Raw genomic sequence first — 24888 nt, 5'->3', positions numbered from 1 at the left:
GGGGCAGGGCCGCCTCCAGGAGTGGGGGTAGCCGCTACCTCTCCTAATCGAGATTAATGGCTTGCTCAGGCGAGCGGCTGCAAACCTGCCAAATGTGCTGACCGCCTGAAATTAGCAAAGGTGGTGACTAAGGAAGGAAGGGAAAGTGTACCACGCGCCGGGTCTGAGCGAGCCTCACTCATCCCGGTCTGACATATGACAAATGGAATTAACAGCGACACAGACAGCGCAACAAGTCTTAGAGCGCACCGCCAGGGGATGTGATTGATCTCCGAGGAGGCTCCTGCGGTTGCTGATGAGACCTTGGGAGCACGACGGATGCCCACGTTTGCACAAGTCCCCCATCCCACTCTCACACACGCAGCACAGCCGGGCACGCACGGCGGCGTGGCTCGGTCATGTCTCTTTTAACTGGGACAAAGTAGGTGTCCCCAGAAATGAGAACGGATCGTCCCGGGCTCTGGCGAAACTCGCCTCGAGCGTCACACTCCATCCCGGTCACCACCTTATAAAAATGTTATTAATCAAACACCTGAGCGGGATGAGGAGACGCACAGAGGCTGATTCTCAGACTTAAAAGTCTAAGTGCCCTTAAAAGGGCTGCATCTGTACAGCTTAGGGGGGAAGAAAACAGAAGGGGAAAGAACAGGAGAAAAAATTCCATGAAAAGTATTTAGGACCTGAAATACTTGTGGAGAAGATGAATCTGTGACAGCAAAATAGCAAAAGTCAGGCGATATTAAACGTAAATGTGAGTAGCTGAATATTTTTTTCAAAAAACCGATAATAGAGAACAAAAGATATTTACACAAATTGTAACCAAAACAAAACAAAAACACAAACCAATGGCAAAAACTCACAAACATCTCAGTGTTTTCCTGTAACATGATGGAAATAATAGACTAGCATCAATGTACCCACTGGGGTAGATTCCCTAATTGTGTTTCTCTCTGAAATTCATGGTAATATTCTTACATTTGATTTTTTTTTCTCCATTTCTAAAGACAAATTCAATGGTGAGTCAAAATCTTTTAAAAACATAGATGACTTTAAGAAAAACCATACGGAATGATGGTATTTTCTCCTATCTTATGATTGAGATAAACTACCCAGGAAGGCTTTGTTTCATTCTGAGACCTGTTAGCTAGCACTGACTTTGTATTAGTGCCTTTGGATATGAATTTTTTTTTCTTTCCCTTTTCTTAACATTTTTTTAAGAAGTTGAGATTACAAGAAAACATAAAACCTGCCATTCTGAATCCATGTCAACTGGAGGGTCTCATAACCCCGAGGCACCAGAGATGCGGCTGAGCGGTGACGTCCTCTGTGAACGCTCCCCTCCACAGTGAGGTGGTAACCAGCCAGCCCGCGAGCCCTCTGGCTGTCGCTCGGCCTCCCTGGGAGACGGGCAGCCTGCTTCCAAGTCAGGGCATCCCTCTCCATCTACGTTGCCGTGCACTGACGTCACTGCACGTTGGGCCCCATGCGGGCTGGTGGCCTGGGGTTCAGAGGATGAGACTCCGTCCCCTTCACAAGGACCTGACTGTCTACCAGTGAAAATGATGGCTTGGATGCTGTTGTAACAACTACTATTTGTTCAGTCATTACTGCATAAATTCTTTACAGACTTCTTTAAATCACTATGCTTTAAAAGGCCTATGCATTCCTCGAAACAAGGTAAGTCTTATTATCCTCACAAGTCAGAGGAGACCATGTAAAAGCTTACGTCACCTGACTGATACTTTTCAGACTGATGTTTGTGTCCTCCCCAAATCCATATACTGAAGTCCTAACCCCACAGGGTGATGGTATTCAGAGTGGGGCCTCAGGGAGGTGACTGGGTTTAGAGGAGGTCATAAAGGTGGAGCCCTCACAGTGGGATTAGCATCCTTCTGGAAGAGAGAGACCAGAGCTCTCACTCGCCATCACACAATGACAGAGAGAGAGGGCGGCTGTCTGCAAGCCACAAAGCGAGCCCTTGCCAGGAAGTGAATCTGCCTGTATGCTGGCCTTGGACTTCCAGCCTCCGGAGCTGTGGGAAATTCATGGCTGTTGTTGAAGCCACCAGCCTATGGAGCTTTGTTACAGACGCCTGAGCTAAGCCACCAAGAGGACACTCAGGAAGCACAGAGTCAAGATTCAAACCCAGTTGGCCTGACTCCACCACTCATAAAAGTTTAGAGGATACCGAAATAAAGAGAGGAGAAGAGGAGGGGAGGAAGAGAGGGAGGAAGCAAGGGAAAGAAGGAAGGAAAGAAGGGAAGAAAAAGTAGCAGATTCAGGGAACCTACACAACGATGGCTGCTAAATGGCATTCTAGTTACATGAATGCACCAGGAAATATGACCCCCCCCAAAGTGGGAATTCCAATCCAAGGAGCCCATGAATCACAGAAAAGATGGACGGCCATGAATTGATCAGCAATGCCAGAGTTCTCTAAAAACATGCACCTTGGGAACGTCCCTTGGTCCGGTGGTTCGGAGTCCACCTGCCGATGCAGAGGACATGGGTTGATCCCTGGTCCGTGAGGATCCCACAACCTCGGGGCAACTAAGCAAGTGCGCCTCAACTGCTGAGTCTGTGCTCCTAGAGCCCACGTGCCACAATGACTGAAGCCTCTGCACCCAGAGACTGTGCTCCTCAACAACAGGGGCCACCGCAACGAGAAGCCCGCGCCCCACAACTAGAGAAAGCCAGGCGCAGCGGTGAAGACCCAGGCCAAAAATAAATAAATGAATATAAAGACATTTAAAAAATAAAAGATATATACTTTGCATGAATGTACATGTGCATATGTGTGCACATAGTTATGTTCCAACTCAGGGTGTCACAGAACACTAATTTTCCTGGACTGTGGATTACCAAAGTCCCTTCAGACTTTTTATTAACTGACTGTTCCCATGCAATCCTCTGTTACTCAGAAGATGCGAGCAGCCAGATCTTCACAGCAGCACACTGCTTGCTTTTCCCTGTCTACACAAACCTCTGAAAAGTGCTACAAGTTACTGAAAACCACGGGGGCTCCTCCATGTGTCCCTGGGTCCACCAGATAAGCTCCTGGCAACTGAAGCTCTGCCTGTGATATTGTCTACGTGTGTGAATGCAGAGTCTAGGCAGCCAGCATCACTGTCTCTTCAGGCTTTATGACAAAATGACGGAGCACTTGTCTTTTTGGATCTTGGGTTGTCATTTGTCTTTTTCTATGGAGTTTTTTTTTTTCTTCCTTCCTGCATAAGATGATTTATCTCCGAAAAGAAAGTCTTAATCTAGTTATTCCTTTGGAGGAGAGCAAATCTAGTTTACGTCCGTCCCCACCTTCCTCCACACTTGATATTATGGCCTGCTTCAGTCAGGATTAGGCAGGCTGAACAATCAGGACCGAACGTGCTGTTGAGCAGGCAAGAGTCGCTCGGGAGGAATAACTGAAGGTAAAAGTCCCCACTGATGCCGATCGCGGCAACCATGGCGGAGGTGGACTGTGAATGCCTTTTGCCAACACGTGCGCCTCCAGGAGCCCCGGGTGACACAGCGGTCCCCTAATATGTTGCGGGGGTGTCTTCTATGCCGACAAGTTAATGGCTTATTATGAACTGCCAGCGGTTGCCAATCTCAGACAGGGAAAACATCTGTGCGCACACAAATGTGCTAGCTAGCTACATGCGGCAAGGACGTGATGGGGGCAGACCCTTCCATGTCTTAGTGAAGTGAAAGTCGCTCAGTCAGACTCTGCGACCCCATGGACTATACAGTCCATGGAATTCTCCAGGCCAGAATACTGGAGTGGGTAGCCGTTCCCTTCTCCAGGGGATCTTCCCAAACCCAGGGATCGAACCCAGGTCTCCCGCATTGCGGGTGGATTCGTTACCAGCTGAGCCACGAGGGGAAGCCCTCCGTGTGTGAGGTGGGCTGCCATAACAGCTCTAGGTGGACACTGCAAACTGGAAGGGGGTAAAGGTGCTTTCTGATAGGCTCTTCTTGCCTTTCAGCATGGTTTTGAAAACTCGAGGTGATGGAAACCCAAGCTCTGAATGGAAGTATCAGACAACTACCTAATAAAGCTGTGTGAGAGCCCGCCTTCCTAACATTCAACTCATTGCTTAAAGGTCCTGGAAATGTGCATAAGGGCAGAGCGATTACCTGGCAGGAAAGGAGACTCTTTGCCTCTAGAGTAGCGGTCCCCAACCTCCAGGATATAATGCTTGATGCTCCGAGGTGGAGCTGATATAATAATAATAGAAATAACTGCACACTAAGCGCAATGCACTTGAACCATCCCCAGATCACCCCCCATCCCCGGTCCACAGAGAACTCTTCCATGGAACCGGTGCCTGCTGTCAGTAAGGTCGGGGACTGCTGCTCTGGAAGGCCCGTTTTAATGTTCCTCTGGTGCTACGACGTTCACTGGATGAACAGGATACGACGGGACCCGGAGGAGGGACGTGCCTTGAGGGGGCTGAGTGTGGGCTGCTGACCCGGAGAAGCGGGCAAGCTGACATCCACGTGTGACGGAGCTACTCACGTGGCGGACATGCCTAGGGATGACGACCCGGGAGTTCACGGGGACTCCCTGTGGGGCACTGGATGCAGAGCCTCCATCACGCCTTCCTGTCTCCCTTCCCAGACCCCCAAGGATGTGGCATCACAGCTGCGGCGCAGAGGAATCAGAGGCAGCCTGTTAGCTGACCCATGGGTTCTCTTTGAAGGTACCTGGACGCAGCGGGAGAGAGCCCTTCTGTACTGGATTAAATCCCTGAGGATCCTGCAACACTGAAGGGAGGATGCAAAGAAAACAAGGGCCCACGTGCAAATGGAAGGCAGGGAGGAGCAGCGGGCAGGGCACCAGCGAAGTCAGGACGGGGGGTGGGCTTTAGCTACCAATCTCAAAATCAAGAATGGACTTCACCTCCTTTCAACCTGCCAGGGAAACCAATCGTATCAACTACAATAAAAACATTTTCATTCAAAAGATGATTTTTTTTCCCCTTCCTAGAACATCATGTGGATTTGTTTAGATCCTTGTTGGCTTTGCTTTGGTTTCTATCCCCCCCGCCCCTGCCCGGCCACACCAACATCCGATTTGTAAAAACATTCTGCTGAGATTTCCATTTCAGGTAAAGGATGCATGGTCTAAAGCACACCATCCAGGAGAAGCATGTATGCATTTTCTTCTCTGCCTTGAGACAGCCTCTGAGACAGGAATGGGGGAAAGGTTCCTTCTGTGTAAGGAACACCACGTATCCTAAGTGCTCTATGGTGTCCGGAGCTCATTAGCTATAGTTAGTACGAAGCCTGTGACCCGTGGGGCCATAAAACTCCCCATAATAATTCATCGGGTCCTGAGAGTTCTCCTAAGTACATTTAGATCAGATGCGTGACATTTCCCCCTAACAGTGGCACTGGCTAATAGCCAGGCGGAATTGAGACGGCTCCACCACACCACACAACCATACAGGGTGCTCCAGCTGAGTGGCCTGTGGGGGAGGCTGATGGGTGGACTCGGAAGAGAAGTTGAGGCAGGTGGTCAGGACCACACACAGGGGCGCCGGGAAAACGAGCCCCTCTGAGCCAAAATGGGTTCATCTTTTAAGTAGAGAAATCACTGTGTTAGTCACTCAGTCGTGTCCAACTCTCTGTGACCCCATGGACTGTTGCCCACCAGGCTCCTCTGTCCATAGAATTCTCCAGGCAAGAATACTGGAGTGGGTTGCCATTTCCTTCTCCAACAGAAATTATTAGTGACCACTGAGATCTTCCCTGGGTCAGGAAGATCCCCTGGAGAAGGAAACGGCAACCCATGCCAGTACTCTTGCCTAGAAAACCCCATGGACGGAGGAGCCTGGTAGGCTACAGTCCATGGAGTCAGAAAGAGTGCCGTCACTTTCACTTTACTTAGGCCTGCTGGGAGGATTACGCGGGATACACAGCTCCAGCCAGAAACGAGAGGTGGTGGCTTGTTAGCCGGCTGGAAGCTCACATTTAAATCAAGGATGCACAGGTGAGGATATCTGCTTCCCACATCCACGGATAGACTTCAGCCTCCTTCCCCTGCTGGATGCTGACTCTTCCAGCAGGAGAACACCTTTCAGGACATCAAGCATTCCCAGACACCTATGCCTTTAGTAACCACTGACTAAAGTATGTAATGATCAAATGCTGCTTATCAACTCAATAATGCTTGAAAACAGGTTTCCACATCACAATATCTGAAAGCTATTTGTACCTACATGCAAGATCTGAGTCCCCATAGAATACAACACTGGTGACATCTATGGATTTGAAGTAGCCTTAAAGTAATCCCTGAGTGCCATGGGCATCCACAGTCCAGGGGGATGAATCACTGCTCTCAAGGAGGACCACAGGTTTGGGGTCTTCATGAGTGTCTGAGAAGAAAGAGATTTAGAGAGGCAAGCAGAGGGGATGATCCTGAGGCTGAATTCCAAGGGTGCTAAAAAAAAAAAAAAACTGGAGGAATTGCTGTAGGGAGATCAAGCTGGATGGGCCTAGGCTCTAGAAAGTTCTCCAAATGGGAGAAGGCGGTACCTTTTGATGACATGTAGGACTCTGGGAGAAGATGGAGCATTTGAGTTGACTGATTTTAATTCTGGAAAGAATATAGGAAGAAAAACAATGCAGAAAGGACTTCCAGAGCAGTGCTGTCCACTGGACTTTTCTGCAAAGATACGTGCGTGTGTGAGTGTGTTTATGCGCTTAGCCGCTCAGCTGTCTGACTCTCTGCGACTCCACGGACTGTAGTCTGCCAGTTTCCTCTGTCCGTGGGATTCTCCAGGCAAGAATACTGCAGTGGGGTAGCCGTTCCCTTCTCTGGGGGATCTTTCCGACCCAGGGACTGAACCCAGCTCTCCTGCACTGCAGGCGGGTTTTTTACCATCTGAGCCATGAGGGAAGCCCCAGATGAAAATGTTCTATCTTATGTCTGTACTGCCCAATGTGGTCACCACACTGAGCACTTGAAACGTGGCCAGTGCAACCGACGGAGTGACTTTTAAATTCTTTATATAATTTAATTCATTTAAATAACTACAGGTGGCTTGTGGCTACTGCAGTCATAAAGTTTGTTTGGACCTGTTTGAAGAGATCCTGATTGTATGAGAGGAAGCTCTTCTTTCAGAAAAATCGGCTAAAGGCTGTTATGTTAAAAGCTGGCATTCTGCAACCTACGGAAATATGTCTTACCAGGAATCACAAAATGCTTCAAGGTAAAATTGAGTTGCCCTACCCCGTGACACTCTGCTTTGGTCACACTGGAATCGGGTTTTTGCTCCATTACTAATTAGAAACAGTGTGGAAACAGAAACATGTAAAATAAACCTGAGCCCTGAATGCTGAAGCTGTCATTTCGTTCACATGGCCTCATGATTCAACGATTAATGGACCTGAAAACAATCATAAAGCATCAAGGTCCCTGCTCAAGCTTAGAAGAACAGGAATAGTTTTACTTCTGCTCCAGTCTTCTTGCTTTAAATTCATGGGGTGTCATCGAGCTTTGTAAACACTTTTAACTATCTTGACATTGTCGTATGAGATGCTGTTAATCTGTTTCCTCCCTGACCTTCGCCAGCCAGCGGCAGGTTGCGACTCGGTGGAAAATTCATGAAAACAGCGAGGATGTACTCGGTGACACCGATGAGGACACAATAAACCTAAATAATAGCTATAACATGCAGATTCCGATTCAATAAACTAACTCACCCAAGATTTACTGAGCGTCCAGTTTACACCAAGCACTCGGTGGACACTCGCGCGTATATTTCATCCACACAATCCTCAGCACGAAGGCATGGGGTCAGCGCTGCTGTCTCCCACTTCATAGATGGGCACACTGAGGCCCATTCACCCAGTGAGCAGCACACGGGCAGGAGCGGGATTGGAAACCAAGCTTTCTGACTCCCAAATAGCACTCTGGCCAGTGTACTGCTTCAGGGTATCAACCTTCTGCCTATGATCTGCCGCAGGCTGCATTTTTCAAAAGTGGCCACAGCATTATTTCCACCCTGTCTTCCAAGATCCCTGCCCCAACTGCCCCAGCAAGAGGGGCAATCTATTTCCTCTTCCTATAAAACCAGCAAGGGTTGGGTGGCTTCCTGGACAAACAGAAATGCAGAAAAACCAACCTTTGTGACTTCCGTGGCTAGGGCATAAAAGGCCACACACAGTCAGCGTGGCTCCCTCTTGGGATCCTGGCTCGCGGAACCCTGACGCCATACTGTGAGGAAGCACAGGCTACACAGACCATGTGTGGGTGTTCCGGCCAACAGTCACGAACACCCCCCTGCCCCGGGATTCATGGGGGAATCAGAGGGTCTCAGCCCCCAGCTTTCAAGGTGATGCCAACTGGAGCAAGCTGGTCCTCCCACGCTAAGTCGCTTCAGTGGTGTACAACTCTTTGCGACCCCAAACCTGCTGAAACCACAGACTCCCGAACAACATAAATGCTGTCATTTTAAACTGAGGCATTTTGGTGTGGCTTGTTATATAATAATTACTGGAACATGGTCAAACTTTAATGAAACTCTATAGATAGGCAAATGGATGAATTCCCTCAGCAAAGACATCAGATGGTGAGATGATGAGTTCCCATGAAAGAAAGTCTGGGAGGAAAAGGATAAAGATCTGGAAGTCTTATTATGTACCCGGGAATTAAATGGAACATTTGAAAAAAGAAAAGACAGGGTGCCTAATGAACACATTGCAAAGCTTAGATTTATGAGATTGTAAGTTTATTGCTATGACTGCAAAGATCTATCCACAGTCTCAAATGGCTTTGGGCTAATTTACCACTTGGGCTCTGAAAAACTTCTTGGTTTCAGTGAATCTTCCACTTCTATCTCTTGGGGGCTTCAAGATAGCATAACGTTGTGAAAGATGAGACACACGTTGCTGGAACACCAGAAAAAGGATCCAATGAGGCAGGAGAACATCCTATTTACTTCTTTACTCACAGATTCTGAAATAGCCCCTGACAGTTTTGGGAGGGATTGAAAGAAAACCGGAAATCCACAGTGAAAGGGGCTTGGCAAATCGTGATGGTGACTTCGACCGGACACACACATTTCGCCAAAATGAGAGGTTGTTTGTGTCTTCACGGTGAATAACCTGGACCCCAACGCGGACCTTACCACTTTCTGCACACCCTTGAGGTGGCCCCTGTCTGTGTCATCTTGCGGTCCACCAGCCAGAAATGCTGGTGAACTAAGCAGCACTCAGCGTTATGTATTACCGCTCCGATACATTTTTCCTTTCTGGATGAAGACTCCTTTGTCTATCTCAAACATTTTGCAGTAAATGTCTTACATTTTGATATTTTGACAGCAATCCTCTTAACTTCATTTATATGGCCATATACACACATACCTTTTTAGTTTCAAAATGTGTTGCCAGTATCAAAAGAAAGAGACATTCTTCACAAGCTTCCCAAACGCAGATGGAAACCATCCCTACATATAGGGAGCAATAATATTTAAATCTTTTAGGAGCTGTGACTTTTGAAGAAATTTAGATTAATTGGGTTGCTTTTAAAACCTGTAGTACCGCCGCGGTAACATCCTTAGAATCACAAAACGCCTAAGGTATAAACAGGGTGTTTTGTTATTTTTTTTTCTCCCTTTTTTATTGATGGTTGTGAATTTTCTATGCACACCTGTACCATCAAGGTAACTTTTGCTATAAACAGCATTTTAAAATTATCACATAAAAAACTATCAAGCACTAAATTAGAAAAAAACAGAAATTTGAAAGTGATAGTTAAATTTATGAAGCAATTCTGCTACACTCAAAGGCTCATTGCTTGATGTGTTAAAAAAAAAAAATCGAGCTGTGGGGGAAGGCCTGGGTATGAGTTTGTCTCCAGTGGGAGAACCCCAATCCACAGCAGGCTGCAAACGAGAGCCACGCACGGCATACACGCGCCTCGCGTGTGCACTTGTTTGCATGACTAATGGAGATAATATTAAAAGTCTTTTCTCATCATTTCGATTCTTTCATTTTTTATTTTTTTTCTATTTGGCTGAGTGCCTTTTTTTTTTTTTGCTACCTCCAAGAGCTGTTAATTTTGCTCGCTGCCGAGCAAAAGTCAAAGTCAGAGTCTAAACAGCTTGTAATGAGTTTTCAATGGCCCATCTCAATGAAATTGAGGGCAAAGACCAGCCGGCTCAGGCAATGTCAGCCCTCGGAATTTATTAGCGAGGGTGAGCTGTGTTCGGGGAAGGCGTGCAGAGGAGGGACTTAAGCTCCTAGGCTCTCTAAGAGGTCCCCGGCCCTGATTAAAAAGTGGCGACCGCAGACCTGTCGGCCACCAGCCGCCCCTGCTGCAGGGTCACGCCTGCTTGGGAGATGAAGGAGAGAGAGCTGTCTCGCGAGAAGACAGTTTCCATCTAGTGGTGATGTGGTTACTCCTCTCTGTCCCCTGCGTCTGGTCCACAAAGAAGGAGATGTTCTCTTGTTGCTCAAGAAACACATACACAAAGACGGGCAGGCAGGCAGACAGACAGACAGATAGACACGCACACACACACACCTGTCTCAATCTGCTGATGGCAATTTAGGCAAAAGGAGGCAGCATTCAATTTTGAGTTCTCTTATGTATTCAATTCTGTTTACGTTTCCCTGTCGCCCCCATCTCCACTAGATCCCTTCTGATTTTACTTCCAGGAACACCCTTTAGAATCGCGTAATGCTTTTCTGCACGAACGCAAAATCTCCATATAAAACAGAATTCTGCATGAGCCTGACAAATAAATTCTGTGCTTTTGAGAGTGGAGATCAATTTTGACAACAGCTTCTTTGGCCAAGAGAAAGGCACTGCAAAGCCACTAAACTTAACATGCTAGAGCAAGGTGGTGGCTTGAAGGGGGTGGCACCTTAGTTCTGCTTGGTACACATTTTTATTTAAGGAGGAAGGAGGAATCCAGGGGGTTTGTGTAAAAGGGCTGCCGCGCCCTGTGAAAGGAATAAATTAGGACTGTTGGGTCCTCCAAGAAAATTAGTTCCAGTGTTTAATATTAAATTATGATTTTTTATTTTTTTTTACAGAGCACCTACTAAATGCCACAGCCTGAGGCACCAGGATTCTATGGCAGGCCTGGTGATAAAAGTCAACTCATCTCCTTCCCCACTCATTCACTGCTTCATCCGTTCATTTATTGATTCTGTCCATCACTCTCCTCCCAAAGATTTAAATAGCTAGGTGCTAAGAACAAAGTTGTGGACTAGGTTGGGGGTAGGTTGGGGGTGGGGGGTGGGAGAGGAGCTGTGTGGTCTCCATTCTCAAGCTAAATTACACTCTAGCAGCACAGAAAAATCCGGATTAATACAGTGGGTTTCCAAAGCCTTCCACAAATCACTAACTTGCTGTTCATTTAAACAACCGTGTTTTCCCAGCATTCACCTGGTTCCCCTCCATTCACAGAACCATCCTCCGTCTCTGTGCCATGGCATGCCACATCCCACAGCATCACTGGCAATGTTAACACACACGGAAGGACTCACACAGGGCCTGCGTGGCAGCGTGCTGCATGTATGCAACAAACACCAGCCCCTCTAAACCCTGACCCCTCCCCTGCCAAACCCACCAAAGTGAAAGCGTCAGTTGCTCAGGTGTGCCCGACTCTTTGGGACCCGTGGACTGTAGCCTGCCAGGCTCCTCTGTCCACGGGATTTCCCAGGCAAGAGTACTGGAGTGGGTTGCCATTCCCTCCTCCAGGGGATCCTCCCGACCCCGGGATCGAACCCGGGTCTCTGGCATTGCAGGCGGATTCTTCACCGTCTGAGCCATAACATACTTGTTTATTGAAAAAGTGTGTCTGGTCTGACAATGAGAACCGCTCATCGGCACACCCTCGTCATTTTCACCACGACGATGATGTTAATAACAAGGACAGTGAGGAGCAAGTGGCTGCAGAAGCACTCTGTGAGCCTGACTCTGTGACAGGCCCTGAATACGCACCATCTCATTAAATTCTCATTGAACCTGCAAGTCAGGCACTATTTTCCTCCCGTTTTGCTGATAAAAGGTTGACAGAGGTTAAGTGATTTTTTTTACCCCAAATCACAAAACCAGTGCTTTTCAGATCAGGGGAATCTGACTTCAAAAACATACAAGATCGCAAACCCTGTTTAGACCGTAAATCCCAGGCAGCTTTAATCTTTTCAGTGAAAACTGAAATGTCCCTCTGTCTGAAAGTGAGATGAGATTGATCCAGACACACTAAGGCGGTGGGGGGAGGGGGCTGAGGGCTTGTGCATGTGTTCATAAGAGGTCTGCACCCCAAACTCACCACCCACTTTAAAACTGCAGGGAACTGTGATCAGAAACAGAGGGAGAGGGCAGAAGCAGCATCTGCGAAGGGGGAGTTCAAGAACTCCCCCTCCCCCAGTTAAAACCCAGGTTCCTTGCCAACTTCACCTGCATTCAAATGCTGGTAAATCCCCTCACAAGAAGTGTTTTTTAAAAATGAGAAAGAAAGAGAAAAGCATATACAACTGCCCAGAAAATGGTAGCATGGGAGAAATCAACTGTCACCTGGGGCAAAATTTTCCCTGACGATTTTTGTATTTTACAAAACTGCTTTTAGAGAACTTGTTGCCTTCAGGTTTATATTAGGGAACATCTCGCTATAATGTTCTAAACGATCCCATCCAACTGTTTGTTCAAGAAGGAAAAAAAAAGTCAAGTGAGGGCAGGGAAGGGAAAAAAAAAATAATGTCATGTTCAGAGAACTTTGCTATGATTGTAACAAATCTGACCTAGACTTGACACATAGACCTGGGCCAACTAAGCCTTTGCGTTTCTGAACAATTCTCTCCTTCTCAAAAGGGACCTGAAATCAGGAGAATTTCCACGTGAACCCCACCCCAAATGTCTGCAGTGCAATCTTGGCTGTCTCTGACTTGTCCTCTGATTACCAGCTTATGTTGCAAAACATTTACCACAGGGAGCAAAGGACAGATCCTATGACAGTCTCCCAACGGTGGCGTGTGTCACAGGCTAGTTCTGACTACACGTGCCTAACTGGTCTGCATGCCTCCAGTTTCTCAGGAGAAAGAAGAAGCCGAGAGTGACAGACTCTTCCACGGGTGGGTTTCACCCTCAGTGTCTAGAGGTTACTACGGAATCAGAATCCGCTCACATCACTCCATCTGGTCACCGCTTTCCAAGTAACATCTCAGAGCAAGGCATCTGTCTTTCTGCTCAAAGCGCATGGCCTGCATTGAATGGAAAGCCTGGCCTTTCCCTGCAATTCCTCGGAAATACCCTGGCTGAAAAGCCGGACTTCCTTCTTTGCCACGGAACAGTGAACATTTATACAATCATTAAAATCGCATCTACTGCCATATTTTTTCTCCTTCTCAGTTTTAATACATTTTTATAATTGCATTGAAGATATTCTAACCCTGTTTTTAGTGCAAAGATAAAATTTATGAACCGTGGCAAACGTATCATGTCAGAGCCAAAACGAAGGAGAACAATGTGCATGGTGAAACCCAAGTGTTGGTTCCCTTCTGCCACTTTAATGGGGAGGAGAGGAAAAGAATTAATCCGAACTCCAGTGCCTGAAATCCAGACGTGGGGGAGGTTCCCAACTCCTGCTCCAAAGCTGGGATGCACTTCAAGGAAATGCACATTCATTCACACAAAAATTCTTCTTTAGCTACGCTTGGAGCTGGAACTGTGATTGACATGTATTTTCAATTCTTCTGTCGGGTGTAATTCTGTCGACACAACCAAAGGTATCTCACTAGATTTGTTCTCTCAATGACTCATCCACTTCTCCCATTCTCTTCTTCACATTTCCTTTAACGTGCATGTCCAGAGAATGTAAAGAGATGGAACAGAAAGACCAGCAAGAACGAACTAGAGAACTTGGGGTTCAGGGTTCCGCTGGGCCAACCTGGCGCTGGGTGACCTTGAACCGTTTCCTTCATCTCTCTGGGCTTTTGCTCCGCTCACCTACATAAAGAAGGATTTGGAGTGGATTTATGAGCTCTACACTGAGATGTCACAAAGAGATTATCTAAAATAATACAAAACACTTCCAGCTTTCAAGACTGGATCACTGGTGAGAAAATCACGTTTAAAAGAAAATCTGCCACGCTGAAGAGTTCTAACAAATTCAGCAGCCACATGTGTGGTAATGTGTGTTTGCAAACCCAGATGGACACCAGGAAATACAAAAAAGAAAGGTTTTTGTAAGCGTTCGCCCTGGGGTTTTCATTCCTCCTGGTAGAGGGTACCCTGGCCGTGAACTCTCCGCTAAAAAAGAAAAAAAAAAAAGCCAGAGAGAAGACTCACTCCAGATGAACTTTTCTGCACTGCTTCCCTTTTTATTTAGAAACAGACTTTTCCGTATTTTCTAACTTTACCTAATAGCCTTGAAGAAGACACCAACGTGGGGGGCCATGATGAAGTGGAGGTAATCTAGACAATTTAAAAACACTTATTGTGACAAAACGGATTGGCAAGGTGGGGGCCATACAAGCACACATAAATGAAATGCATCCCACTGGAAAAGCATTTTGCTCACACTGTCATTTACGGCTCCTGAATTAATAGACCAGGAAAGACATCACCGGCCCCAACAAAACGCCGTAAAACCACTGGCAGCGAGTGGTGTCTCCAACTTTAATTCCCCTGGGGAGAAAAGGACACTGCCTAATCTGTATTCAGTCCTGACATTGGCCCCATCTGATATGGAACATTAGCTTCTAAGCCTCTCAATAGACTAGTGTCCTTCAGTTTATATTACTTTATGTTAATAGTAGAAAAATTACACACAACATCATTTATCATTGTTATACTCTGCTGTACATCCCATAGCTTATTTTAATATATTTATTTACCCCTGAGACGGAGAGAAATTAAAAATATATGTGTATCGAGAAAAACCTATAGAGAGAATCACTGTAAATCTCTTTAAGAAACAAAGTGACAAACAAACTGCCCCCCCCCACTCTAAAAAAAAAAGACAGACGAAAACCTCCCTTGGTGGGGGAAAATATATGGCTAAGCTTGGGAATGATAAGGTGCTTTCTGCCTAAGGACGCAAGAACAGGCAGTACAGTAATTCCAGGGCATGAATACCTAGCAGAAAGGGGCATGTTATGATAATATACCTTTTGTTCCCTCATTTCTCCTTTTTTTTTTCCTTTCATTTGTCGATTACATCCTTGGGTCCCTCTCCTACTGTTATTAGCTTTTTTTGACATTTGACCTCTAGACAGAGAAAGGCAAGATCTTTTTTCCCCTGCTTTGAAAAGCTGTGTCAATCTGAACCTGACGCTCACTCTTTCTGACCCAGACTCCACAAGCACACGGCAGAACCTCCGTTTGGATTTAAAATGGCAACGGCGTCCCTGCCTTCGGTGGCTCAACGTCTGCGAAGTGGTTTTGCCGACATCACGGAGACAATGCCGCGGGGTTACAGGAGCGCCAGTCTCGGTGTCACCGTGTTGGCTTCCATCTGTCTTTCCTTATGGAGTGTGGGCAAGTCACCCATCTCTCTGGACCTCAGTCTCCTCAGAAAGGAGAGAAGTCTGGACTTAAAAATAACCGAGGTTCCCTCAAAAAGTCAGTGATTTGGGGGCGGGATGGGGGGTGGGGTGCTGCTGACTTTTCTATGACACTATTTGCTCTTCATCCCCGTCTCATGAAGTTGGACAAATGTTCCCAATTTTCAGATGAGCCAGCAGGAGCTCAGGCATATTGACTAAGGGGGTCCTAGGATGGAGCAGCAGAATCAAGAGTGAGCGGGGGCAGGGCACGCTTAGCGCTCTCACTGGGCTGAACACCTCTACCAACGCGGTCATCACCATGCACTCACTTCAGGGATGCGGGGAAATGAGTATGAGCTTGTGGCTGTCAGGGCCACCTCTTTATATCTGATTTTTATTTTTATTTCTTTGCCACGCTGACAGTTAAGAACAAAAACGCATACTGAGTAATGCGAGGCTATACAACACATTCTTCTAATTTTGTCTTCCTGTTCAGGTGGGGAGGGTCTGTTCTGAGACAACTGCTTCCTCTTGGCCGGCACTCCTGGTTATAAGGGACTTTCATGGATTATGTCGAGTCATCCTCACCCACCACCATCCATGGGCAGGTACAGTTTCTCCAATCCTATTGATAAGTAAATTCAAGACAGAGATACTGAGTGACCCAAGCTCACCCAGCAAAGGACGGCTGAAAGGCTGAGCAGGGAACTGAAAGCACAGTTCTGGCCCCCAGCCCAGGCAGGGCTCTTTCTGAAACACTGAAATGCAAAAAAAAAAAAAAAAAAGGTGTCATTTATATAGGCTGTGCAATTTAAAAGCAATATAGTAAGTAATCAACACCAGAGAGCCAGGCAGAGGCAGCAATCAGTCTGCAAAAACATTTCTCTTGTCTCTCAAAGGCATCTTTGACTACATTTCCCAGCCTACCTTGCAGTTGGTGACCACATGACTGGGTTCTGGCCAGTGGAAAGAAGGTAGACGTGATCTCACTGCTTCTAGGCTTGTAAAAACCTAGGAGCCTTGTTCTTTACCTTCCTTTTCCTAAAATCTGGATTTTGAGGATCTAGCAGAGAATTTGGAGGCTCTATGGTCAGGCCACACTCAAATGTCAAAGCCCGGGTCCCTGAATCACTGTGTGGGACGCCAGCTGCTGCATGTCTATACTGACTGCTGTGTGAACAAGAAATCAACTTCAGTTCTGGGAACTATTTGGTGAAGCAGTTAGCCAATCCCAATTAAAGAAGAAGGTTCCAGAAAAGATGCAAGGAGTGTTTCTCAACTGACAGCCCTGGGTCGGGAAGATCCCCTGCAGGAGGAAATGGCAACCCACTCCAGTATTCTCTGGGAAATCCCATGGACGGAGGAACCTGGCAGGCTACAGTCCATGGGGTCGCAGAGAGTTGGACACGACTGAGCATGCATGCAACACTAGACCTTCAGAGCCATTCCATCACCAACCTCAAGTATTCACCATCTACTCTTTGAGCAAGCACCAGTCAATAGGCACTGTCCTGGAGGCTCTTGGATCCTGAAGGTTTAAACATTCATAACAGGTTCCTTGTCTTAGCTTAGACACCACCTGCTTTTCTTTTTCATCAACTGTCCTTCATTTTACTCACTTACTTGAACCTCAGGTTTTCACATTCATTTGACAATAACAAGGATGATGATGATGATAATGATAGTAATAGCCAGTATTTATTGGGCACTTACTGTATGCCAGCCATTCAACTAGATACTTCACACACCATGCTTCACTCTATCCTCAAATATATTAAGCAGATGACATTATAGTCCTTATTTTACAAATAAGAAAATGGAGGTTTAGGAACATAAAGGTCCTGCCCACTAGACTATATTCCCACGGCCTAGTGCAACGCAGGTTGTGTATTCATGGAATAAAAGAATGACCACTCAAGATCATGTCTGGAAATTAATGTTCATTGGCAGTGAATCTTGGTGTTCTCAGATGGTATTTTCCCAGAAATCTGCAAGGAAAATTGTACTTCAAATTCTTTTTTAGATTCAGGAAGACTGAGAAGTGTCCTAAAATCCAAAGTCTGATGTCCAAGACCTTGTAAGTACTCACTCCATCAAGAGCATTTTGGAGAAAACTCTGCTGTAGTCCAAGGGTGGCCCTTGGAATTGAAAGGCCTCCATTCCCCACCTGTACTCAGCCACAGAGGGGTACAGAGCCAGCTTTCAGGGCCAGACTGCTGGACTTAAGACCCTCTACTTGAGGTCATGGGGAAGTTAACTAAAGTGCTGTGCTTCAGGGCCCTTGTATGTAGAAAGAGACCATCTGTGAACTGTGAATGACACACTGGCTGGAAAGCACTCAGCATCTTTCGAGCACGCAGCAAATTCAGGCTCCTCTCACCATCATCAGCAGCATCACTGCTGCCCTCACCACCGTCGGCACCATTGTCCAAAGAGTGTTCTCCTTAACCAGCAACACATAAAACGCATTCACTGAAGAAACAGTCATCTGGAAGATCGGCCTGAAGACATCAACTCCCATTATTTACAGATTTCTCAAAATGCTCATGTGATGACGATGAGATGAACCGATGAACCGTGGAGATGTGCAGTTACTGCACAAAAGGAAGGTCATGTCTTTGTCACTGACTCGGCCGAGGGCAGACAGGTTCCAGCAGCCACAGGTGACAGACAGTCCGATGCCTTCATCCTGCACCTTCTGCGACAGGCAGGTCCTGCCTGGGCTCACTGCCTGAAGACAGGGGTCTGCATTCCCCCTGGCCAGAGTGTCGCCATGATACTAGCGTTAATACGAACAGTGAGCGTGTTTACAGCGACGACAGCGGTAATGATAGCAGCAGCTGTAAGGTACCAAGGGTTCGCTACGGGGCAGGCCCTCTGCTGACCTCACGAAGATCTCATTTCCCTAGGTCTCCCAGTAACCTTGAGAGGTGGAAAAGAAAGTGCAAGTGTTTACTCACTCAGTTCTGTCCGATTCTTTGGGACTCCATGGACTGTAGTCCACCAGGCTCCTCTGTCCATGGATTCTTCAGGCAAGAATACCTGGAGTGTGTTGCCATTTCCTTCTCCAGGGGATCCTCCTGACTCGGAGTGAACCTGGGTCTCCCACATTGCAAGCAGACTGACTGAGCCACCAGGAAACTTCATAACTCTAAAAAGTAGATGCCATTTACATTTTTTTTTTTTTTTTTTGGATGGGGAAATTGACGTCTGGGCCTATGATACACAGACAGAGGGATCTGAATCCAGGTCATTGCTACCACAAGCCGGGGTTATTAAGAACCCGACTGACTGTATGGCATGAGCCTTTCTCAGCCCTGCCTGCTGTGGGCCCTCTTCCATAGCAAAAATGTCACTGTTCTTGACCTGAATTCCTTTTAGGAACTGTCCTAGGCCAAGTGTGCCCTAGTGAAATGATGAACTGCATTTGTAACGTTTCTGAATGAAATTATAAATCATTTCCATAATGGCTGAAGAGTCTGAAAAAATACAGTTTTGCCTTGTGCTATGTGAAGGCACTGCATGATATTTAAGCAGGAAAGGTTACCTCGCGTGTACTACAGCTGTGCCTTATGCTAACAACCAGAATCATTCAATCATTATGGGCTAATGACCTGCAAAATTTCATTTAAAAAATAAAGTCATAGCTGGGCTTCTGGAAGGCAAAATTGGATAAAAAATGAGGCAAGTATCTGTGCATTGAGAGCAGTCAGTCCATGTTGTATCAGACCAGTGCTGAGTAGTAAAAGGACATGCGCATTTGAACTGAATGCTGGGAAGAAACTGCATAATACACGTCTTACTGGGGTCACTCGGCATCCACAGGATGAAGAGATCTCGGCTCCAGCATCACGAGAGAGGTTTGGATATATGTTTTTCCTTCTTTCTCTACACATCCCTCCACCCATCTAAGCTAGGGATCGGTTTACTGTTAAAACTCAAAGCATCCAGGGGGAGCAGAGAACAGAGCTGTGGACAGTCACAGCTTCCCGCCGGGGATCCTGAGGAGTGACTTGTCCTTCCTGGGTGTTTCCTTCCCTGACCGCCTCGGAGAACCACCAAACACATCCTCAGGCCTCCCACACTGCTCTGGTCAACCTTGATTTTAGATTTCTAAAGATGAGATGCTCTCACGGACTTGTGTTATAAGCTCTGTTACTTGCTTGCCTCAGACATATCCTTCTGCCTTCCCTGCTAACAGAACTGTGAATCTGTTTGGGTGGCAAAGCCCTTGGGGGAAAGAACTGGAGTCAATCTAAGTACAACGCAATTGGATCAATGTCCCCAGTTCTTCACGACACCCTTATCCATGCCTGCTGCCATGCAAAATTTCAGTGTCCCCAGTCTAGGTGGGAATTAATTCCTCACCCCTGAACACAACCATATGACTTGCTGTGAGTTTTAGAGACAACACCCAAAACATAAGGAACAAAAGAGAAAAGAGATCTATTGGACCTCATTAAAATTTAAAACTTTTGTTCATCAAAGGATACTATCAAGAGAGTAAAAAGAACCGACAGAGTGGGAGAAAATATTTGAAAATCACATATTTCATAAGGGTCTAACATCCAGAATATTACAAGGCGACAACAGAGGACAAACAATCCAATGCAAAAATGGACAAATAACTTGAATCAACATTTCTCTAAAGGAGCGATGCGAATGCCCAACAAGGGCATAAAAGAGGCTCGGCATCATTAGTCACTCAGGAAATGCTGATCAAAACCACAATGAGATACCACTTCACATCTACCAAGACAACCATAATAAAAGCAGCAAGCAAATAAGCAAAGAAAAATATGTGTCGGCAAGGATGGAGAGAAATTGGAACCCTCATACATTGTGAGTGGGAATGTAAAATGGTGCAGACACTGTAGAAAACCAATTGGTGGCTTCTCAGAAAGTTAAATACAGAATTACCATATGATCGGGAAATTCCATTCCCAAGTATATACCCAAGAGAATAGAAAATAGGTATTCAAAGGAAACTATTAGAGCAGCATAATTCAGAATGGCCGGAAAGTGGACAAAACTCAGTGCCCATCAGCTGGTGAACGGATAAATAAAACGTGGTTCTTCCACACAATGGAATACTATTCAGCCACCAAAAGGAACAGGGAACTGCCAGACGCTGCACCATGAATGAAACCTAGAAACATTATGCCAAGTATAAGAAACTAGACACTAAAGGTCACATGTTGTACGGTCCCATTAAATGAAATATTCTATTCCAAGTAGGCAAATCCGTAGAGACAGAAAGTAGATTACTGGCTATCGGGGGCTGGAAGCGGGGAAAAGGGATGGGGTTTCTTGCAAAGGGAGATAAACATGTTCTACAATTAGATAGCAGTGACTGATTTCCTGGTAGCTCAGATGGCAAAGAATCTGCCTGCAATTCAGGAGACCTCGGTTCAATCCCTGGGTCAGGAAGATCCCTTGAAGGGAATGGCTACCCACTCCAGTATTCTTGCCTGGAGAATTTCAAAGACAGAGGAGCCTGGTGGACTGCAGTCATGGGGTTGCAAAAAGAGTATTGCATACACTATTACTATTTGTGAACTAAGCCTTACACACCCATCGTATCTTTAATGTATAGTAACTCTGTGTGTGTGTATATGTACACACTTTTAACTTGTTTCTTGCAGAGAGCCAGTTGTTAAGCATTTACCGGTACACCGCTGGCTACAGGGCTGCAGGCTCCGCAGCAAAACCTCGCTGTGCCTCTAAAAACAGACTTAAGTGACCCTCTTTCCTAGCAGCTGCTGCCCAGAGAAACATGCAGAGCAAGGAGCTAAAAGCTGCTGTTGAGAACGACGGTTCCTGCAGCCAGCGGTGGCACCTGCCCCTCGGAGGTGGGACGGTGGGACGATGAGGAGAGGGCAGGATTCACCCAGGTCTTTGCTCCCCTGTGCCGGGAATGTCTGCTGGCAAAAGACACTTCATCTTACTTTGCTTAATTCCAGACAGCCAGTCACACTCGGCTATTGTTTTCAGCTTTACATACTAGTATTGAATTATTTTTTATGGATGTTATTTCTCAACTAGTGTATTCCCTGGAGACAGCGCAAGCCTCTAGAATTTAGCTTCTCCTTAGCTGTAATCGCTGCTGCCACAAGGGCCGTCTGGGAGCTGATTTTAGGTTCCTCGGGCTGCTCCCACCCAGATGGACCATGGCGGCCTCCTGCCCAGGGGGTGGAGCGAGGCCTGGCTGACCCCAGGCGGGGTCATGGGCTGTGGGTGTTCCCTTGGGCTAATCAAGGGGCACTGGCTGGGGTGGGGGGTGCCAACTCCCTCGTCCCCTCCCTCTCTGCTGTGGGGTGCCAAAGGGCATCTCCCCCTCAGAACCTGGCCCCCGGGACCCTCTCCACGAGCCCAAGCCAGTCCCCACCCACCCCAGCACGGCCCACTGAACTGTGTAATTCCGTATACACAGTAAGGAGGGCTCAGGAGAAGCCTGCTGGAGCCTAAACGTCTGATGATGAAGAGAAGAGTTAAGCACAGTCTAGCACATACATCCCACTACCATGCAGCCATCATAAATGATGGCCTGTCTTTCGTGCATATTTAAACATGTTTTTCCTTATGAACTTGGTCAGAGCTAAAATGTTCCACATTCCAGTGGAAGTAATAAGTCCATTGTTGGTGCTCTCCGTGTTGAGTTTAAGTGACATTTAAAATGTCTTCAGAAAGATTAGGCAGTGATTCAGCACTCTGACCCAAATCCACTGTGTTTGCAGAAATGGAAACATATGAAAATGGCCATTTGATGTATGACAAATTCACTAACTTAAAAGATCCTTTCTAAAACAGATATGAGATCATGAGCTCTGGAGAGAAGAAAGCTTTGGATCATTGTTTAGTTGACAACATTTTTTCCCTTTCTGAGTGGATCATAAAAGAACAGTAAAATCTTAAGAGTTGATTGCATCTTATATTCATAAAATACCTTACAGGAAGCCTTTGGAGTGCTGTAAAAATGTCAAAAAATACTTTTAAATTGCATTGATAGTATGATGATGATCATATCTTGGAACACGCACAAAAACAACAACAATGATAAAACAGGGTACAGAGAAGAAAGACTGGAAAGAAATAAACCTAAAAGTTAATGGAGCTTGTATTTGGGAGGTGGACTCAAGATGGAATCCTCTTAAGCGGGTACAGGGAAGGAAATGCATTAATAATTTTCGGTCCATCACTCTTGAATTCAATTACCGAGCAGTTTGGATGACTTTTCCTTCCCAACCTAGGAGAGTATTTAGAATCTCCGGAGTGCCGTGGAATACAAATATTGGAAGCCTTGGCCCGAGATAAGAGTGAGGAGCACCAAGCTCCCTCTTAACCCACAGAAAATCGGGGGCCCTGGAGGGGAGAGCTGGAGGTCATGGCAGAAGCAAAGCTCAAAGAAAGAAAGGAAAACGGAGATGGAGCATAAGGAGTTCACTGGAAAGCTCATGGACCTTGACTGCAAAGGCAGCAGTCACTGGAAGACAGATGAACACAAGAACCATACACCCGAAACTGACACAATATTCACAATATTGTGAGTCAACCACACTCCAGTTTAAAAAAGCAAACCAAGAAGCAGACGGATCTAATGGAGTAGACGGAGGGGGTGGGGTGGCCTGAGGAGGAAGGACAGAGTGAAGGTGAAGGCAGGAGGCCGGAGGAAGAGAACTAAGACACATGAAGGCGACGGTTTGCATCTGTTACCACAGGTACCAGCCCCATTCATTTCACAAAAGCAAAAGACAAATCATTCACCAAAGTCTGGAAGTGGTGGCGAGAGCAGTCTCTGAGCCCTGCTTTCAGTTTATGTGTAAAATGAGGACAGTGTGGTAACAGTATGCATTTTACGGGGTGGGTGTGAGGATTCAAAGTTATCCCATCTACAGAGCTGTGGACGGAGCAAAGCAAGTGCTCAGGGCATGGTACCCACGGTATCACGGTTATTAACAGCACCATAACTATCACCATCAAAACTGTGATCACCACCATGCGCATCATAATCACCACGACGACCACCACCACCACAAGCGTCACTACCAACCCATCACTGTTATCAGCATCCCCACCATCACAGCCATCACCACCACCAGCACCACAAACGTCACTACCATCCCATCACCAGTATCACCATCCCCACCACCATCACCAATATCAGCATCACCACCAGGCGCATCATAATCACCACGACGACCACCACCACAAGCGTCACTACCATCCCCTCACTGTTATCACCACCACCAGCACCATCACTATTATCACCATCACCGTCATTGATCATCATCGTCACCATCACCACCACAATCATCACGACCACTATTTTTATTTAGAAGATAGTATTTTTGTCTTTGTAAAAGACTAAACAGCTTTTAGAGAAAACAAAGGAAAAAAGTATGTTTTATGAGTAGGTGCACACAAAAGTAGCAAGTTTCAACTCGGTGCTTCTCAGAGGGTTACGTCATCTATAACGTGGTAACACCAAGGTCATGAACTAAAGCAGTTCTTAAAACAGGACATGGGTCTCCTTCCTGGAGACCAGGCCCAGTGGGGGTGGAAGGGTGGGGAGAGGTTGACGGAACACCGCCAGTAGAGAGCGAGGCAGGGTGCAAATTTCTGAGATCTAAAACACGGCTCCCCTTTCTTGTCCTCCCAGGTTTTTCAAAGTGAGATGCAGAATTTCCAAAATAGCTGTGTTTATAGTTGAGCGCTCAATTACTGGCAAACATGAGCGAAGTCCCAGACATGTGGGCTTTGGAACAAGCCAAGGGTCCCAACACGCCCAGCAAGTGCTTCAGTTGTGGTGAGTGTGTCATCGTTTCCCCGTCTTGATTTATCTTTCAGAAATGATAGCATTTGTTTGTTTGGCTTTCAAACGCTATCTGCTAACTTGGGAAGCTCTGTTTTCAAGAAGGCTGCAGTTGCAAAGAATCCCCTAGAAGGAGAAGCAGCGGCAGAGCGGTGTGGGCAGTTATTCCATTTGTCCAGTCCCCACTCTGGCCCTGAGGTCATGGTCTTGGTCGTCTACAGATTCCTTTTGCTCTCTGAAGCCATGGTGCTGGAGACTGCCACAAAGACCTTCTGAAAAATGTCACTGAGTCCTGTCACACCCTTGCTTTAAACTTCAGTGACTTCCTTTATTCCTTAGAATAAAATCCTCACTGGGATTCTCTGCTGTCTCCCATCCCCTCCACCCTGAGCCACATCTGCAAGCTCTTTCCTGCCCCAGGGCCTTTGCACTTCTCTTCACCTAGCCTGGGATGTTCCCTCTCACTCAGCCCGTCCAACTGCAGGCTCTTTTTCATCCCCCAGCTTTCCGCTCAAATATCACCTCCTTGAAGGGCTCTTCCCTGATGTTCCTTCTCCACTCCATTCGCT

General features: G+C 46.6%; 1 protein-coding gene across 4 annotated transcripts in view; it reads right to left on the bottom strand.

Annotated features, from left to right (window-relative positions):
• Positions 1-24888, bottom strand: part of WWOX (WW domain containing oxidoreductase) — an 891989-nt gene that overhangs the window by 331183 nt on the left and 535918 nt on the right. Inside the window, exon 9 of one of the 4 annotated variants that reach the window (XM_043898111.1) lies at positions 15163-16132. The exons of the other annotated variants lie outside the window; for them this stretch is intronic. Within the exon in view, the coding sequence (XP_043754046.1) occupies positions 16076-16132 (57 nt within the window). The 3' untranslated portion in view covers positions 15163-16075. Of the gene's footprint in view, positions 1-15162; positions 16133-24888 lie in introns of those variants that run through there. 4 annotated transcript variants of the gene reach the window in all.

Source organism: Cervus elaphus, chromosome 4, assembly GCF_910594005.1.
Source record: "Cervus elaphus chromosome 4, mCerEla1.1, whole genome shotgun sequence".
In the NCBI taxonomy this organism is placed as follows: Eukaryota; Metazoa; Chordata; class Mammalia; order Artiodactyla; family Cervidae; genus Cervus; species Cervus elaphus.
Note: the sequence above shows the minus strand (reverse complement) of the source record. Positions and strands in the feature narration are given on the sequence as shown.